The 20,972-nt window shown below is 34.5% G+C and overlaps 2 protein-coding genes across 3 annotated transcripts in view; both read right to left on the reverse strand.

The window, feature by feature from the left end:
* Window positions 1–404: 404 nt before the first annotated feature.
* LOC144849207 (E3 ubiquitin-protein ligase RING2-like) overlaps window positions 405–20,972 on the reverse strand; it is a 44,103-nt gene continuing 23,535 nt past the window's right edge. Inside the window, exons 7-8 of one of the 2 annotated variants that reach the window (XM_078706263.1) lie at window positions 19,558–19,622; window positions 405–2,123 (exon numbers count right to left, since the gene is read on the reverse strand). In XM_078706263.1, the coding sequence (XP_078562389.1) occupies window positions 2,034–2,123; window positions 19,558–19,622 (155 nt within the window). In that variant the 3' untranslated portion in view covers window positions 405–2,033. The remainder of the gene's footprint in view (window positions 2,124–19,557; window positions 19,623–20,972) is intronic. The other variant, XM_078706264.1, reaches the window with a different exon arrangement.
* Window positions 6,420–10,404, reverse strand: LOC144848250 (uncharacterized). Its single transcript, XM_078704964.1, has 10 exons — window positions 9,675–10,404; window positions 9,202–9,485; window positions 8,956–9,133; window positions 8,582–8,850; window positions 8,394–8,470; window positions 8,121–8,299; window positions 7,672–8,004; window positions 7,426–7,581; window positions 7,142–7,379; window positions 6,420–7,045 (listed from the first exon to the last, which is right to left on the reverse strand). Exons 1-10 carry the CDS (start codon window positions 10,161–10,163, stop codon window positions 6,690–6,692), a joined length of 2,559 nt encoding a protein of 852 aa, XP_078561090.1. The 5' UTR covers window positions 10,164–10,404; the 3' UTR covers window positions 6,420–6,689.

Raw genomic sequence — 20,972 nt, forward strand, 5'->3', positions numbered from 1 at the left:
TCAGCCTTCAGAAATTGTTAATTACTCAGCCATCACCGATCACATGACAACTCACACTCATTTACCAAATTGGAGCGTAAATATACTAGGCACAGAATCTTAATGGAAATATAGAAAAATAAAAGAATCCATAAAAATAAGAAAACATGGTAATACTATGAATAGAGACGACAGTGGATTAGAACTACCAAACTGTATTTAAACAACTTACTAAAGAGGAGGCCTCGACAATCCCATGGGTAAACCTGAACGTTCCATAGATGGCGCTACACCAACTACGAGATTTTATGGTAACAATTTCAAGTCGCATAGACTCACTCATGATTAAGCTGTGTCGATGAACCAGCGAAAGCTAGAGTAAAAAACGTAAGTTTTACGGTTTTATTCCCTTTGGATCATCAAAAAGAAGGGAAAAAATGACCCAGATGAACCTTTATACTAATGATTTGATCGAAGTAGACACAATATTTCATAATTGAAATTTTGTTAACCTTCATTTTTGAAAAGGTTTACAGTAAAATTCATAAAACCATCACTTTATTGCCTTTTATACATGCTATTTAAATCCGACATTTATTAATTTTGAATTATTGAATTTAAATTCCAACTTAATAAAGACGACCTAATTACCGTGTTTATGGGTTATATTAGACCTCTTTTGGAGTATGCTGTTCCTGTTTGGAATGCTGGCATAACGAACAAACAGATTGATCAATTAGAAGCAATACAAAGGAGGGTACTTAGAATAATTCTTGGTATAAATTATATAAGCTATGAAAATGCTCTCAGTGTATGTAATTTAGAAACCCTCGCTACTAGAAGAAAAAACCTATGTCTAAGGTTTGCTGAAGACCTAGAAAAGTCGGCATAATTTCAATCATGGCTACAGCCTAGAAATAAACCGTACAACTTAAGAAAGACCAACCCATATCAACAAATAAAATGTAGAACTAAACGATATAAAAATAGCCCTTTCCCATACCTAATTAACCTGTTGAATAATAAAGAATAATTACATTTAGCCAAAGTTGCCGTCATCAACCAATGTGAAATAATAAACAAATAATACATAAGTTTTAATACAGATATTTTATTAGGCCATGATTCGTAACAATTTCTTTGATTTTTCAATGTTTTTTTTATTTTCATATTATGTACTTTATCCAATTCCATTTTAATATTAGATGTTCTTTTTATGTGATAACTTTTTTATATGTGCAATATTTTGTAAAATTTTACACAATTTAGCCTTTGGCTACAATGTAAATTTTCGCTTAATTCAATAAAACCTTGAATTGAATTGAAAGTAGGGAGGAGTTTTGGATTAAAGCAAGGCTATAAGTGTACAGATTATAGATGGTACCATTTTGGTACCCACTGGTGTCGCTTAATATAAACATTTTAGGAAGTCAATTGGCCAATCGAAAATCAATCTAAAGGTAAACCATTTGATCTGGCCACGCTCAGCATCCTGTTGTGAGATTGCATGGTTTTACATGTGATTTTAAACTGAAAAACTGAATTTCAAAAACATCAGTCTTCTTTATATATAGGATTTTTAAATCCTGGATCCTCCCCTGATCAGTTAATGTAGTATCGTATAATTATATGATAATACATTAACTGTTTAGAGGAGGATCCAGGATTTTTTAATGGGTTAGAGGTAACATATGTGTAAAAAATTGATATCTAAAATTAATTCATAATTTAATTTTTAGCTGCAATTTTTGGATCCACCCATGCTGAAGACAGCATAGAGAAATAACAAAATAAATAAATATTATTTATAATAATTAGAAATAATAATTATAAGAAATATCCAATTGCTTCAAAACAATTATTACATTATTCATGTAATTCAAATGACTTGACTATTTTAGTACACTAAATTTTACAAAACCATAACACTGTATTTACATTGCTGTTTGCAAGTACACATACCACATGAGAAATATTTACAATTATATACTTTCCATTATTTTCAAGCAGATTCAGGTATTGATGGTGATGTTTTCAATAAGGTGCCATTAGTTTCAACTTTTTGCGTAAAACATTTCCAAAGGTTTGTTTACTTTACAGTAAAGTTCATTGACCTGTTCTAAGGATTGATTGCCATTCAGCATCTGAAATTAGACAGAATATAAAATGTTTCATATTTAACAAAAAATAAAATAATGATACAAGCACTCAGAATCTGAGCAAAATAATTTAAAAAAAAATTAGGCTATAAGCAGTAAATTAACATTTCATCTTGTTCCGATGTCATGGATCTACAATTTCTTTAAATATTTAGAATAATAATTCCGCAGTATCTCCATGATTTGCTGGTCAGGCATGCACCAGCTCGGAATCTAAGGTCTAGTAGTCTGCAACAGCTTATTGTGCCTAGGTCCAGGCATTCATGGGGTGATAGGTCATTTGCTGTTGCATTGCAACACATTACCATCCCATATTAGATCTAACAAGTCTACTGATGTGTTCAAGAGTGCGCTTAAGACACATCTGCTGTCGGCTGCCTTTGGAAATGTGTAAGGTTATTGTTTAGCTAGATAACCACATTACTGAGAACACATGTGAGTAATGTACTGGCAGGTGTGTGCACCTTAAATTGCCGGTAAACGAAAGCAGTGATGTGCGTTCGATTAGTCTGCTTTTATTCCGGTTTTTTTTTTGCAAAATGTTTTGTTGTTTTTAGTTTCAAGGTTAGTATTTTTCATGGCTTTCACAAGCGCCTTGAGCACTTTGTGGATATGTGCGCTTTATAAATCTTATTATCCTATCTTATCTTATAAATAACAACATATCAAAAGTTTACCATAATCGTTTTGGTAAATTTTTTGAAAATAATGTTTGATTTTGGTACCTTATTTTAATATACACTGTGTAAGTGTTTTGGCCGGGGTGAACGTTACATGTTCAAATTATCAGCAACATCTTAAAAACTGTACCATGTGATCGTATTTCACCAATCATGCAAACCCCAAAAATAACACAACTCACATACGGCAACGTCACTTTATGTTTTTGTTATAATTATGTACAATAGTAGTAAAAGTAGTAATGAAAGTTAAAAATAGTATGAAAGCAAGAAATACGTTGAAAAAACATCCATTACTTTAAAAATGTTTTATATACCAGGTTGCATTGTCAATAAACACTATAATAAGTGTGTGGTAAAGTAAGTAAAGTTGATAATGTTTCAACATTTCTGTGTATGGGTTACCACAAATCTGAACTAATTTTTAAAATAAAAAACAAAAGATTCATTGTAATTTAATAATATTGAGTATAACTGAAAATATTAAGTAATTGATAAATTAGATAATCTATTCTTGATAGATTTAACTTAAATAGGAAAGGCTTCAAATCAATAAATGTCATCTTGAATTGTTCATGAACTTGTAAATGCAAAAATCTCTGTTGATCACATTTTATTTAATTGTACCTACCGACCACTTAGTATGTACATACTGTATACTATTATTATTATTCAAATAAGGATATTCCAAATAGTATGTTCCTATGGAATGATTATTACTACATAGTTAAAATTTATTTGCATTGTACTAGCCATTAAAAAAATTAATTAAACGTGCCTCCCGAATTATTACTTTTTCTCATTATTGCGCACTTTCTGAACCGATCTTTAAGAAACTCAATATTCTCAATATATACGATTTATATAAATTACGAACTGTATCTTTTATTTTCAAATTCCAAAATAACAATTTACCAGTGACCATGTCAAAATTATTTAATAAACTGACAAAATCCCATACACATAAAGCCTTGCTAAACTGTATACAAATACCCTCGTTTAAATTAAAAACTTTAGAATTCTTCATTACTTTCGCTGGACCACGCTTATGGAATGGACTTAATGACAACCTTAAGACACCAAAATCTATTATTGTGTTTCGGGCCAATGCTAAAAAACACTTAATTTCTTTATATAATGATAAATCTGATGTCATACTGCTGTTTTTATTTTTTATTGATCTGTTTACTTGTTAATTATATTATTTTAGTTTGATAAGGGTCTTATACGTGACAAGAATAATTTATTCTTCTAGTGCCATATAGATCCTCAATATGATATTGAAATAAAAATAACCGTTGACGGAAATCTTAAGCAATACCACACCTGAAAATTGACAACTTTTCTACTTGACTACTAATTATGTTGGTACTGCGTAGCTAGAGAAGAGTAGGATTATACACTGTATATTGGGCAACATATACTGTATGTAGGGTTGTGGAAAAACAGAAATCCAAAAACCAAAAAAAAATAATTAAGTATGTCAATAAATTTTTAATCAAATTTTGAGTGTTTAAAAGTTAATTTTTACAGTCCATATTTGTTCTTTATACCCTACGTGATAAATTGCTTTCATTTCCAAATAACGCGACACATGCACATGAAAGTTAAGTAATCGTGCGCTCTCCAATTGGAAATTCAATGCAAATTTGTCTACAAAGATATCTATCTTTTATAGCTCTTCAGAATGCAGAAAACTAAGATCTCAGATATATCTATATCGCGCCATTAATTTGTTCTTACGATCTCGCAAAGAAACCAAGTCTATATATTTCATATTTCAAATTATAGTAAGTGCCATTTCCAGACATCTAGCAGCTCTATTTTTTGAAACAATTTTCTTAACAATTAATTAGCTTTAACCATCTGGAGATGGAAAAAATGCTTATCTTTGAACTAAAGATACTATGGCGCTATTGTTATGTAAAAAATAAATGATAAAATAATAAAACAGTATTATAAGTTTTCTTACTATTACTGCTACTTGTAAGAAGCGGCCTACAAATTAAATCATAAAAAAAATACAGCAAATTTTACCGAAATCTCAGATCTAGAAAACTTCTAGACACCCCACAGTGCAGATGCAGAACTTATTATGGAAGCCAATGAGTTGTAGATATGAATTCATGTGCATAGACCACGTACGTCTTGATTAGGAAAAAGTGCATAGTGCATGCGCGTATCTCGGGACAGTTACATAGCGCCCTCAATTTGTATTTTAAATCGTGAATCTTGTTTACATCTTGCCACTATTTTAAACCAATCATAGCAACGAATGTAAAACGGTTTGGTCGATTTAGCAGTTTGAAATTAAAAATATATTTATGCCACATAAAAATACCATTAAAATTGAAGATATTATAAACTAACTTTGTATAATATAAATGTTTGATGACGTCATATATTTTTATGATTTTAAAACGTAAAATGTATACCTATATTGTTAATTTGATAATTTAAAAATAAAAGTTTTTGAATTGAAGCGAGACTCTCATGAATATTCATAACCTATTCCTTTATCATAAACAACGTGTCTTGCAACCGGCTTAATAGCGTGCGAGCCATAATCTTGGCGAGAGGTAAGTGTGGTTTTCGATGTGTAATTTTGAGTTTGTTTAATATATACTGGCTTTATCTTTCCTGAAAGTCACAAAATTATGAATTCTAAATTGTTTTAATATTATATTATATAGCCTAGTCCAATTACTGTACTTTGTTAATAGCTATCCTATTCAGAAATGTAGTGTAGGAAGCTTAAGAAAGGAACATGTGCGACATTTGAGAGCATGTGCTATAGACATGGGATGGACGCACGTGTGTTGACCTTATCCACGAAATGTGTAGACCTCTATCCATGGATGGGGCAACAGTCCTGTTTTAATATTATATTATATAGCCTAGTCCAATTACTGTACTTTGTTAATAGCTAGCCTATTCAGAAATGTAGTGTAGGAAGCTTAAGAAAGGAACATGTGCGACATTTGAGAGCATGTGCTATAGACATGGGATGGACGCACGTGTGTTGACCTTCTCCACGAAATGTGTAGACCTCTATTCATGGATGGGGCAACAGTCATTTTAATAGATAACCGGTGAATATTAGAAAATAGGCCTATTGTGAATATCAAAAGCTAGGCCTAGTATTTTATATATATATACAGTACTATAAATATAATATGTACTTTAAATTAGCTTTGAAAAAAGGGTCTAAGAAGACTACTGTAGGAAATTTTAATATTATTAGCGCCACTCACTGCACTGTCTGTCTGATGATAAATAATACTATATAGTAGCCTACACACATTTTATTAATAAACTAAAATATTGATGTACAAACTGGAGTTTCTGCAATCGCTTATTTATTTTATTATATTTATTATTCCTTTCATCATTAGGAAAGTTAGTCGTTGTCTTGTACTTGGTGATTGGATAGTGGTTACATCACAATACGTTACAGCCATTTATGCAGTGTGGCCGCAAACCAAACCGTCCATGTTCTGTGGCCCCACACCATGTGTGTGGGGGTTTTGAAAAGAAGAATTCAACTCAACAAATATACATTGCCAACAAAAGTGGGTATTAATTGAATGTAGAGTCTAGACATACAGTTCTAAACACTAGTTTCAATATTTTATTTTAGTGTCATGTATTTAACAATAAAACTATTTTAAAACTATCAATTACTGTATACCTGCCAAATATCACGCGCAATGTGATTGTCGCGCATGAGGGCTGATTTATAATACGCCAAAAAGTTAAACATGGAGAGCATATTTTGCGATTGTTTTGAGTTAAAATAGCATAGAGGGCGCTATATATAATTTTATTTGAATGCCTCACACATTGGCCACTGAAAAAGTTGGCAGGTATACTACTGAGAAAAATTACAGTACAAAGAATGTGGTATCAACTGATCAGGCATCTTTGAAGCTTTCTTTTTTTTTTTTTCCGGTTTTGCTGCTAGCATCTGTGGCGATGTTTTCACCCAATGTTGCTTGATAACACTTTCTAACACTTTCAAATCATCTGGTATGCCCCTGATATCTCTCTTGATCGTGTTGAGCTGGGAATGTGCACTTTCACCCCCCTGCTCGCCATGAAAGCCTAAACCGAACCCCCACATTCGGATCCATTCACACACATGGTGTTCCAATATGTGCATTTTGGGGGGTTCGGTTTCTTGAAAATTCTCTCTAAAGTATTTTATGTAGTCTTTAATGTTGTTTTCTGTTAAAAATAATAACATTTTATAGCATTAATTTTTTTTTAATTTTTAACATCTGAAAGGTAATTTTTTACTTTAATTTTGTTGACACTTCTTACCTAGAACTGAAACCATATCTTCCGTAAAGAAGGAAGCCAAGTTATATGATCTGTGGCATTGACCAAATTTGGTGAAGAGGCTGCCATATTTTAACGTTAAAGCATACACATCTTCAGTTATTGCTGGGCATAGTTCTACTGCTGTTGCCTCTATTTGGCTCATAATTTTCTTGATGTTCTCTGGCTGAAATATATAAATACAATAATAGTAAGTAATTATTCTAATTTTCTTTTGCGACTTTAATGAATCAATGTAAAGTAAGATTCCAACACATGTGTCATACCTTCACGCATTTGTGGACGTGGTTTCCAACAAAAGAGCGTCCATGGTAGGCCTGCCTCTTCACTTTTATGGACTGTAGCGTATTTTCAATCGAGGTTGTCACATGTCCATTCTTGGGCAACTTCAAACTTTTAGATGCCTTTTCAGCAGATTCTCTCTAAGTTATAAATATATTTCTACCAATAAGTGTTTTTAGTTGATGTTATGTTCATTAAAACTTGTAAGTAATCAGACTAACAATACATACCAATTGTTGTTCCTGTTCAGTTTTCTGATGAATCTCATTGAATAATGGTGTCAACTGATTGGCATCCTCACCAAGAATTAGGAAAACATTCAAATAGTCCTTCAGTGCTTCAATTTCATGGGCCAGCTCATCAGCCTTAAGGGTCTTTTCCTGAATACCTCGAAGCACCCCCACATGTTTGGTAAACTGGGGGGTTGCATGCAAGTCTTCAATGGAATTTAAAGCAATTAAGCTGCCTATTTTAAAATCTAAAACTTGGCATGCTGCTTCGAGGCTGTTGTAATGCTTCAGGAAAAGCCCAAGGCTTATGTGAAGACCGGGGGGGGGGCAAATCTGTAAAGAAAAATTATCAATTAGTTTTTGAATCAGGTGTAAAACAATAAGAACATAAAAGAACAGAATAAAAATCAAATTTAGGTAGATATTCTTTCAATAAGGCATTTGCTTACTTGTGTAATGGGTACTGCAAATAGTGGCTTCGAAATAACGTTATTGAAAAGCTTTGCTCTTGTTATGCGCTCTCCATCGGCTATATACTTGGCATTGTCAATTTCCAAAGTCTTCAGGGTTCTTGGTGTCAAGTCCTTCTTCACCTTGGTTGAGTGACACCAAAGGCAATAATGCTTTCCTGTAAAACATTGTCATTGTCTATCAAAACCAATTCTAAATTTTTATTTTTTTAATAAAGGTAATCAAATAAATGTAAAGGCCATTCCACTTACCATTTGCGCCTGTTAGACCGTAAATTCGAGTTAGATACTCGTAATCACCAAATATAAAAAGTCTTATCTGTTTGTCTCTGTCAAAAAAACATGTGGTTGACGTTGTAATAGTATTTATCATGAAATTTTATCCTTTTTTTAGGATGCTATCAACATTAAGCAAACAAAGAGAGGGGTTATCAACTAACCTAATTGTTGATTCCTGCAACTGGTGTACTTGTGGAATTAGGCGTTTTAATCCAACATTTAAATTATGTAAACTGTCAGTAGCTTCAAAACAGTTAATCACGATGGTATTTTGCAATGAGTTGGGTGTTTGAACATTTCCGATCTGTACCATCTGTTTGAAATTGCCGCCACCCTTGTCGCCCCCCAACTTTATCCACAGTTCATTTTTTGGTATGTTGCCTTCATGCCAAGTTAACAGGTCGAGTCTGAAAGAAAACCAGTAACCAGTAAGTCATGACTCATTTTTGTACAGTATATCAAATTATTTTATAAAATATTTTTTATACTATGACATTTTCACTTACTTATCTAAGTCATCAATATGTTGTGTTACTTTTTGTTTCAGGTCAGCAACACCAACAGAAGCCGTTTTTAAAACTACTTGATCTCCTGATTCATCCTTGTGAATCATTGGTAGATACTCTGAATTGATGTTGTTGCTGATGATTGTGTCTTGTTGGGTCCTCATTTTGGCCTCACATTCAGTTTGAATGCCATATTTTGTAAGCCATCTATAGGATAAAATAAAGGTACTTAACATTTTATTGATGTTACATTTTTGTTTTGGTTTATTTTAGTTTGATGTGTTGCTCGTACTGACCGCTTTAATTCACGATTTCGGGTCCATGTAAGACCGAGGTTCGTCTTCAATGAAAGCAAGTCGCCTGTTGGTAGTTTTATAGGCTTGCGGAGAAGTTGCTTTAGCTCTTCTGGCAGTCTTCTGACTTCACCCGTCATTTGAAACATTGACTCACCACCACTGACCACATCTCGTACTACCTCAACTAATTTTGTACGATTTCGTACTGTCCTCTGACCAGCAAGTGATGAATCAACTTTCGGTATTATAATAGTTTGTAGTGTCTTAAATAAAATATAATAATTGTTTTGATTGATCTTTTTATAGTTTCTTTGTTCATACACTAATATTGTTCATTATGTTTTATTTTAATTTTGTAATTTTTTATATAGACTTACTTGATTCTAATAACTCTAATAGGCAATTCTTTAATGTTGACACATTTTAAGCTACTGTTTACTGTAATAAATTACCTTTCCTTTAAATGTGAAGTCTGCCGTGCGTTTCTTTGAGCTTTCTATCTTGGCTTTTATAATATGGTGACCCAGTTCTTCCATGAGTTGTGTAACTGGTTGGTTTGGTGGATGGTGCAAAATGTCTTGGATTAAGTTATTGTTGTGTAAGTCTGTTGGTGTTGGCATGATATGTGGTGAAGTAGAACATGTAGGTGAAGCCAAGTAATCATGGTCAGAAACACAAACATGGGTAGACGCATCTTTACATTCAACTACAGTTCGACAACATTTACAAGTCACATTTAAAGACAGATAACATTGAGCAAATATTAGTTGTACAGCAGTAGTAGATGAAAAATGGACAGGAATGTTACAAACACAACACTGAACTGTGTCAGTATCCTCATAAAGAGGCTGAACACAGGTCTTACATGTAATGTGTTGACATGGAGGGACAACAGGACACTGACAAAGAAGTTTACAAATATTACATTTAAAAGAATTCATAGAATTACTTGGCACAAATGATGATGGTACTGGGGTGAGAATGGGTGGATGTAAGTTACTGAAATGTTTTGTGATGTTTTGTTTATGGCGCAATGTCTGTATGTAAATGGAAGAACCGAGGCCACGCTTCTTTTTGGGGGGTCTTCCTCCCTTTTTTTGTTCCTCAAACAAACCACACGCTTCACACAATTTTCGTTTGTGTGGTACCCACTTCGCCACTCTTCCCAATGGTGTATTGTTGTCGATTTTTTTTTAGCAGAATCTACACATATATGGAGGGTGTACCCCTTCAACATCGAGGGAAACATCCAGGCCGGTTATCTTGTTTTGATTTTCTTTAATTTTTGATTTTCTGTATTCAATTTTCCCATTATTTGATTTGTAAGGTCTAATTCTTTCACCACATAACCTACATAATAATTGAAGATTGGCTAAGTGGTCCTCCATAATTGGTCTTGTTATCACCTACATAAAAAAAAAAACTAAAATTAAGCCGGTTTTTAAACAAAGACAAACATTTAAAATGAATATTTATCAACAAAATAGAAAATGTGAATTTTTCATAAAAACTTTTATTATTTAATAAATCGATAATTTATGTATCTAACAAATATTTGGAACTGTTTTAAAGCAATGTACCTAGAGAATTGGAGGTCTGACTAATATCGGACCTATTTAACCTTTCGATAAACGAAACGTTTTGAAACTTTATTTCCTAGTAGATTGTTTTATTATTTATAAAATTCAATAAAAAAATTCTTACTTTTATTAAGTTATCGTAGTAAATTTTAACATTTACCGAAGTTTACCGAAGTTTTAAACTCCCCGCGGCTCGTGTCGAACGTGCGCGTACGAGCTACAAGTACGTTGCTACGGGAGCCGCTGATTACGCCCTCTATTTTTTTCGAAATCTCAATTTCCAAACATCGCACTAGCGAGACGTACAAAATGGTATGTCATCATCATTTGGACACCTGATTTAAAAAAATAAAATTTTTCCCTTTTTTCATAGACAATTCACATTCAACAGAGCGCATCAGATTTTCTCTCAAATTTACATATATTCTTTCTCAAACAATTCTCATGGATTACCAATATTTTAATTTTGATGATGTCATCACGTTTAAAAATTTGAATAATGTGGGTCGCATAATTTTACCTATACCGATTATTATTTGAAATCATACAGTTGTTCAGAATTAAAGATGACCTTGATGGTTATAACTTATTATCGAAGCTTCTGAAATTTACATATGAATTCATGTAAAAATGTCTTGAAGTCATCATATGGCCAACTGTATTTGAAAAGTAGTTTCTTTTTCCAAGTTATACAAATTTAAAACAACTCGCAGAATGCTTCTACGTGTCCAATTTTCTTCCAAATCTACTATATTTTTGTTTAAATCATTATTTACCGAAATTGTCATATTCATCTTTGATTTTGATAACGACACCTATGCTACACGGTATGTGGATAACAGTTTATAATGTATTTTATTAGGTATGGTAACGCTGTGCGTGTGCGTATTGCATCCTTGATAACAAGGCTAAAATCTCAACATTTGTGGACTTTATATTTTTTCTATTTTCACTATCTTTATTTATATTTTCATAAATAAGAATATTCTGAATATTACGAACAATGAGTCGATTTAGTGCACATATTCTACCATTGGTCTTAATATGATTTTAGTCCGCCATTGCTTTTTGAGTTTTTGAGTTGCAGAAACTGATCAAGACTGTATAATAATTGATTGTTAATTGTTACAAAATAATTTGGTGATCCAGGTTGTCTCTGTGTTGCGGAGGCCACCATTGTTTTCTGCGTTGCGGAAACTAATCGAATTTGTTAACCAAATTGTTTATTCTGTGTTGCGGAATGGAAAACGATTCGCAGTTTGGTTTAGGTGGATACAATTTGAGGAAGGTGCCCGCTCAAACTGAAAAAGGAAACCAATATAGGATGGAGTTGGGAAAGGAAAATCGGGATTCATCTAGAAATTGTGCAGTCAGTCCATCTCAACACATTACAGTTCCATCATCGTCGTTTAGTCCATCTCAACACATTACAGTTCCATCATCGTTTACTCCATCTCAACACATTACAGTTCCATTATCGTTTAGTCCATCTCAACACATCACAGTTCCATCATCGTTTACTCCATATTCACTTGTTACTTCATTATCACCACAGCGTGTTGCATGTCAAGCCACAACGCCAGTCTCATCACAAAACTTTCCGATTTTGTCACCATTTGTGCAACCTTCACTGTTTAATCAGCCACAGTTTAATCAGCCACAGTTTAATCAGCCACAGTTTAATCAGCCACAAGCACCGGTTATGAAAGAGTTAATAGATTCATTACGATTACCAACAGGGTGGAAAGGTTTGATGGAAACCCTTTAAAATACCGTAGGTGGGAATGTGCATTTACCTCTTTAATTGAATCTAAAGCCGTATCGTTGAATGAAAAGTTGAACTTACTAAGTCAACATCTGTCAGGAGAGCCGCTAGCCATGATAAGTAGCTATATGTTACTACAGTCGGAAGAAGTTTATTAGTGTATATCGTTATGTATTATCGTAGTGAACTTAAAAATAGATATGGTAACAATGCTGTTATTTCTAAGGCGTTTTTGTACAAGTTAGAAAGTTGGCCAAAGATTCAACCAAGAGATGCGCCTGGTCTTAGAGTATTTTCAGACAAAATCGTGGTAGCTAAACAATAGATTCCGGATTTGGGAGTTTTAGATTACCCTCAAGAGAACCTTAAACTAATAAAGAAGGTACCTTATTTCATAGAAAATAAGTGGCGAAATATTGCACAATCTTATGCTAATGTTGACTCTTTTCCAAGTTTTGAAATATTTGCAGGTTTTGTCAGAGCAAGGGCTGATGAAGCCAATATACCAATTAATACGTCTTTGTGCACCTCCGTTACAAGTAAATCATCAAATACTTCTATGATAATGCCTGTTTGTTTTATTTCAGATAGCATTGCTGAGAAACTAAAGTTGGAGGGGAATAAAACCAATCTACTTTTGTCAACTATGCATAGCAAATCATCCGTGTCATGTCACAAGTTTAGCCACATGGAAGTTGTTAGCTTTGACCGAAAGACTGTGATACCAGTTCCTACAGTTTTTTCTAGAGATCAAATTCCAGCCACCAGATCCCTACTCCGTCTGTCGCAAGTAAGTGGACTCACTTGAACCGCATTTCATCTGTTATTGTTCCTTATATGCAGAATGTGCCGATAGAGATGTTAATAGGAAACAATGTTCCAAATGCCATTAGACCTAGAGACATAAGAGTTGGTGGAGAAGACGAACCATACGGACAACTATCAGCTCTTGGATGGGGTGTCGTGGGCACCATGTGCCAAAAGGTTCCGGAAGTGTCGGTGTCTAATCACATGGTTGCTTCGGAAAAAGACTCAAATGTATCACAGAAGAATCATTTGGTAAGTCAAACTAATGCCAAAGAGATGATTTTGATAATGTATGAACTAGATTTTAATGACGATAAGCCTGGTCAATCTGCAATGTCAGCCGATGATCGTAAATTCATGGATATCATGGAATCTAATGTAGTTCAGCGTACAGATGATCACTACGAAATGCCTCTGCCCTTAAAGATAAGTAACATGGCTTTAAAGCGTCTAAAACAGCTTAAACACAAACTAAATCATAATTTAACCTTTAAGAATGACTACATGAACTTTATGGTAGATGTTCTTGAGAACTGTTCCTGTAACGAACTGGACATGCGTAATGGTGAAATTAACTACGTTCCTCATCATGGTGTATATCACCCGAAAAAAAAGATTGTTCAGCCGAGTATGCTGGAATATCATTAAATAAACGTTTATTACAGGGACCCGATATGATTAACAATTTATTTGGAGTCTTAACTCGTTTCAGAAAGGAACCAATTGCTATTCAAGCCGATGTGAAAGGAATGTTTCACCAGTTTTTTGTTTCAGAGCCTGATCGTAACTTTCTTCGATTTCTATGGTGGAACGACGGTTCTGAAGAAATTGTCGAACATAGGATGACTGTACATCTGTTTGGTGCAGTGAGTTCGCCTCAGTCGCTAACTTCGGCCTACGAAAGGCTGCTGATGATGGTGAATCTTAATACGGTAAACCAGTTGCTGACTTCATACGTAACGACTTTGACGTCGACGACGGTTTGAAATCTCTTCCATCGGAAGTTGATGCAATTTAATTGATCGACTCTTCTACTAAGATGTGTGCTAAGGCAGGTTCAACATTGCATAAATGGGTAACTAACAATAGACAAGTGTTAAATTCAATTCTCACAGATTTGAGAGCAACCGACTGGAAGGAGATTTCTTTACACGACAAGTTACCTATTGAACGTGCACATGGTGTTGTTTGGTACGTGGAAAAGGATACGTTCGAGTTTCGAATGGAATTTAAAGATAATCCAGTCACTCGCCGTGGAATTCTCTCTACTTTAAGTGCAGTATACGATCCGTTTGGTTTCCTGGCACCTGTATTGATTGTTGGAAAACTGATTCTACGAGAATTGTGTATGTCTCAGCTTGATTGGGACGATCCACTTCCAGACGAGACGTATCATAAGTGGGCCAGATGGCGAAATGATATAATATCTGGAATCGAGAACATTAAGGTCAAACGATGTTTTAAACCGGTCAATTTTGGTTCCAAGGCGGAAATGCATTTTTTCTCAGACGCAAATGAATTTGCTTATGCTCAATCATCTTACATCAGACTAATTAACACTCTAGGACAAGTGTCCGTATCTTTTCTTCTAGGTAAATCCAGGATTGTACCTAAAACCAAAACCACTACCATTCCAAGGTTGGAACTTGTCGCCGCAGCCTTATCAGCACGTATGAGTGGACTGATAACGAGAGAACTGGCTTACGATGCTACACATTATTATTGGTGTGACAGCAAAGTTGTCCTGGGGTATATCTGAAATGAAGCAAGAAAGTTCAAGGTATTTGTATCTAACCGCATACAACAAATTCATGACCACTCCAATACCAGTGATTGGCATTACGTTCCATCCGCATCTAATCCAAGTGACTCTGCTACAAGGGGAGTGAGTATTGTTCAGCTGACGAACTCTACATGGTTAAATGGACCGCCCTTCTTGCATACTAACGAGCCATTACCGTCTGATGAATCTTATGTGGAAACTACTGATGTTGACATTTCAGACGAGATGCGGAAGACTTGTGTATTTTCTACTTGCATATCTTTAGATTTTTTTCAGAAATGGTTTATTAGTTTATGCAACAATTTCTCATCATGGACCAGGTTGCGCAGGGTAATCACTAGATGTCTGATGTGGAAGAAACGACTGATGAACGCTGCTAAAGTTTACATAAAGGAGGGTAGCGTGTTTAAATTGATTTCTTAGGACTGTACCATACCTTGTGTAGATGACATTCAAGTAAGTGAGAAGTTAATATTGAAACATGTTCAAGATCAACACTTCTACGATGAGAAAGTATTACTAAGCAAGCTGTTAAACACTAACAGTTTAGAGGATCGCAAATCAGATGTTCAGCTGAAAAGATCAAGTTTTCTATGTGGACTAGATCCGTTTTTAGATGAAAACCAACTTATAAGAGTTGGGGGAAGAGTAAAACGTTCAAAGTTTGCATTTGATGTTAAGCATCCCTTGATCTTACAGAAAAAGTGTCACATTTTCATGAGCAGATGAACCATGCCAGGAAAGTTTCAACCTTAAATGAAGTCCGACAACGAGGCTATTGGATAATCCACGGTCTATCGACAGTTGGCGAATTGGTTCATCGTTGTGTAATCTGCCACAAGTTAAGGGGTAAATTATCGAACCAGAAGATGGCAGACCTACCAATTGAGAGGATTTCAGATGCTGCACCATTTACCTACAATGGACTAGATTTATTTGGACCTTTTAACATAAAAGAAAGAAGAAGCCTCGTAAAAAGGTACGGAGTACTTTTCATTTGTTTATCATCGAAGGCCATACATTTAGAGACAGCAAATACGTTGGAAACCAATTCATTCATTAACGCATTAAGATGGTTCGTTAGTGTTCGTGTACCAGTCAGACAACTACATTCGGATAGGGGAACCAATCTTGTCGGTACCAGAAATGAATGACAAAACGTAAATGAAGACAAGGTCAAGAAATATCTTGTGGGCCAAGGTTGTGATATCCATTTCAAATTTAACTTCCCGTCCACCAGCCATATGGGAGGAATTTGGGAATGCCAAATTCGTACTGTGAGAAATGCTTTGGCTCTTCTACTAATTGGATGATGAATGTTTTCGTACGTTGCTTTCCGTCATGAACATTGTAAATTCCAGGCCCCTTACTGTTAACAACTTAAATGACCCAAATTCAATGAACCGCTAACACCTACTCACATTCTAACCTTAACACTTTGACTGCCAAACACGAAGATCTTCGTTTTTGGAAACACAACGCTTGACTGCCAAACACGAAGATCTTCGTTTTTTGCGTTTTTTTACGAAATCCGGTAGATAGGTTAATTATTGGTATATACTATAAATATGAACACTATATTCGGTCTAGACCGCCAATATTTTACAATTTGAAAGTAACTAATCTGGTTACGAACGACTTTCAAAATGGTACCTGTCGAAATAACAAACACCGCTCATCACAGTAGCGCGTAGAGGGATGGCTTGGCGCATTGTGTATCGGTCGCGCGCTAGCTATGCCGCCGAAGCATTACAAAGGTTTTTGTGGATTGACATGTTTGTTTGTTATCTGAATAAAAAATAATGGAGTCATTTTCAATATGAAGTCTTTAATTTTATTATTGTATGTATACCCTAATTGTTTAGGTGTTTTACTGAAAGTGACCGAGTTTCACGCAACAAACTTGTTTTGAAATGGTATGGATATTATCATCAGTTTACTATCTAGGCTAGTAGTACTAGGCTAGCCTAGGCCTAGTCGTAAAACGGTTCCGGACCAACTTTAGGCCTGGTTAACTAGGCCTGGTGTCTTTACTATGTGGATTTTGGCGAAACATTGATGTAAGATTTATGATTTATAAAATGTAATACATTTTTCGATAGTGATAACTTGTTTTTATAGGCCTATCGGTGCCGTGTAAGTAACTTTTTTGTTGTTTGTTGATCTCACCGGTCGATATTTTCATATTGTGATGTCTTGCACAAAATCGCGAATATCTCGACTTTCTTGCGCGAAACTATGAAAAACTCAAAAAGTGGGTTACTTTCATTTTACTATTACGATTTACATATTGCGATTTAAAAATCGTTCTTGGTACCATTGGAAAGCTAAAATCTTTATGATTATTTTAGTCTAAATTACATATAAATCAGATCACATACATGGTTTCAAACAGCTTTAATAAAAACATCGAATTGGGCTAAAAATGCTGGCGGTGGCAGTTTCTAACTGGAAAAACCTCTGGCAGTCAAAGTGTTAAAACATAAAGTTGTAGTTCCTCCACCAGGTATCTTTCAGAATGCTGATATGTATTGTAGACGGCGATGGAGACGAGTGCAACACTTATCCAACGAGTTTTGGTGTAGATGGCGGAAAGAATACTTATCGTCAATGCAGTCACGGTCAAAGTGGACGTCACCAAAGAGAAACTTTAAAGTTGGCGACGTAGTGCATTTGAAGGGAGACAACGTTCCACGTAACATCTGGGAATTAGCAAAGGTTATTGCACTGCATCCAAGCGACGACGGTCTCGTAAGAAAGGTTTCCGTGTTCGTTGGACGACGACAATCTGTGCTGGAAAGACCTGTGTACAAACTAGTGCAGTTGATTGAACTTATGAACTTGATAATACTAGAATCATGGTTAGCCATGTTCTTATATAAAATGTATTGCGAATAATATGGATTTTGGCGATTCTCCTATACTGATGATAATCTTTGATTGAACAGACCTTAAGTCTTAATCGTAAGTAATTTCATTATTGTTTCAAATCCCAGTCAGTGGAGCCTTTATAACATGATCATGCTGTTTAATATTTATTATGTGTCATTATATTTCATGTTTTGCAAAGATCTCTAGTATCGTTTGCAAGGGAGCCATGTTAAAGTGTGCGCCCTCTATTGTTGTGGCATTTATCCACTTATATGCAAATTATGCTTATACACTACAGTATAAAGCCGATCACGTAAAACGGCATTGAAAGGGACATTGTGGTCAAAGGCGGTGTTATGTGCGAGGCCTTACAATTTATTATCAGTGTTACCAGGATATGTATTGTAGTACCATACGTTATTCAAAGAATAAACCCTGCATAAAAATTAAGCCTTCGTGTACGAGTTATTTATAAAGTGTCGCTTTATTACACCGAGGTAATGTGTATTTGCAAAGTTTAGAATTGGACTCTTACCCTACAAGTTGAATTTAAAAAAAGCTTTGCACATCGATATTAAGAAAATAAAACAATTGTCGCAGCATTCATCATGCTTGTTCACTAGATAAATACTGGACAACTTTACTAATTAAAATCAACTTTTACAGCAATTTCATAATTTTTTTTCTCATAAATTACTTGCTATGATAGTCCTAGTAATGATAGAACCAATAATATTTTAGCTGGTCTTGATGGTGTTAGCATTGAAAATTTCAGCACATATTTTAAATGTGAATTTTGCTTATAGATGCCTTGTGAAGCAGCATAGAGAAGTTCTTCTGGTTCTCTGACTATTAATAGCTGATGAAATGAACCTTGTGATGGCCATACTTGTACCATCTTCTTCGTAAACAATAAAGAAATAGTTTGATAGTTTTAGTAGTATACTCTTCACATTTTCAAGAATGTTATCAAGCCATTCTCCTTCAGATATACAAACTTTTATTTAATTTGAAAAGGTCATCATATTCAAATAATTAAATAAACGCGAGTGGTGTAAAATATAAACTAACCGTCAACTAAACTTTTCAAGTGCACGATTTTTAAAGTTTGATGTGCGTTTACAATGCCAATAACGTCAACTTTTGACGTTTGTTGAACAGTTTTGATCGATGCTATGCTGTTCATACAATCGTTGTAATGCAGCCTACTGTGACTAAGCCTAATAAATAGCATGAGCATGTTACGATTTATTTTATTCAAAGTTGTATGTATTATAAGTTTTATTTTTATACAACTGAATATATAATATTTGGGGTTTTTTTCAATTTAAAACACACTTAGCCAATGTACACAACTGATTTACTCACACATCATAAACGCTTGAGCACAGTGTATGCCTTATGTAATGAGATACACTGAAATAAGACACTGGCAAAACCTGGTTTGAAAACCCGTCAGGTCAGGCAGGTTTTCTGGTAAAAGAGATAGTTACGGCATGCAGCTAATGCAAAACATGAATTAAACTCACAGTATACTGTCCATTTCCCATTGATACATAGATCTTATATACCATTTCTGCTCTTTTACTGCTTTCTAAAATGAATAAGATCAAAGTAAACAAAAAACAAGCCCTAGAAAAAAATTGGTTTTTTAAAAACCAGGGAAACCTGCAAATTTCAGAGAATTTGGAAACTCTGATTTTATTTTCATTTATACTGTAAATTGTGTTACTGTAAAAACTTGATAAATAAATGTCTGTACAAAAGGCGAGTAGCTGCCATGGTATTGACTAAGAGGAAGTGTCAAAATTATACTACTCTGTGTAACGCGGTGCACAATGGTTATCGTTATTCGGTGTATTACAACTTGTTAATGAGGTGGGTGAAACCATGTTCATTGAAGCTACTAACGTTTTGCATCATGCATGTTTATGAGGTGATTACTGAATTGTTTACTTCATATAAATAAATAAAAAACGGCGCACATGGTAAATGGTTTGTACATTTTGTAATACAGTATATGTTACATGTGTTTCCACCGTTCTCAATTAAGGGGAATTCACATTTTTGGAGACCGAACAAAGTTTTTTTTTTCAGGGACAACATGCGGTAGTAAAGTAGAGTTTGTAAACTGTGTTTATTTTGTAACATTGTGGGCGGTCCGCAGTCTGTCGGTTAGAGTCATGAAAGCTTTGATCTTAAACTGATGCATATCATTCTATTCCTTAATCCATGATGTACACGCACCCCTCTGATCAATCGTTGGTTGGAAAAACAATTCCGAGCGAGCCGAACGATTGTTGTAGAAATTCCATTTGATGTACACGCCACACCACTGGTAAGAAATTATCACTGTGTATATTCATATTCTTGGGTTGACCATTTTCCGTATTTGTAACATCTATCGTGATGTAATTATTTTATTTAATGATTTTTAATAAAACGAAAAAAAACAGTACACGGATATTTTTTTCAGAATTATATTTTCAGCTAATAAAAATTATTAGCACCGTCTTGTTCATCCTGCTAGCCTAGTCAACAACTTCATGCGTGTATACCACCAACGACATCGCACTATATTTAGACGTTGACAGGGTTTGCCCACTGTCTGATCGTGGTCTGGGTGAGAGCGTGCGGCTTATTTTTGGTATAAATAATAGTAACAGTAGAATGTTATAAATTAGGCAGGATATTTATTGTTTAAATGCTTGTATTAACTCCAAAAATCAACGGAGCGTGTCTCCTGTTTCTGCTGTCCTACTACTATATTTATTTGCTTACTTATGAATAATCAATTTGCTAACGCAATTACTGAAATCTACAAGATTATGCATAAACATTACAGGTAGTGCGTTAACCACTGTAAACGTTGTGTTACACAGAGTAATATAATTTTGACCCAGCCCCTAACCAGTACACAAACATTTGATCATAACAAAATTAT

Source organism: Antedon bifida, chromosome 7 (genome assembly GCF_963402885.1).
Source record: "Antedon bifida chromosome 7, ecAntBifi1.1, whole genome shotgun sequence".
Taxonomy (NCBI): domain Eukaryota; kingdom Metazoa; phylum Echinodermata; class Crinoidea; order Comatulida; family Antedonidae; genus Antedon; species Antedon bifida.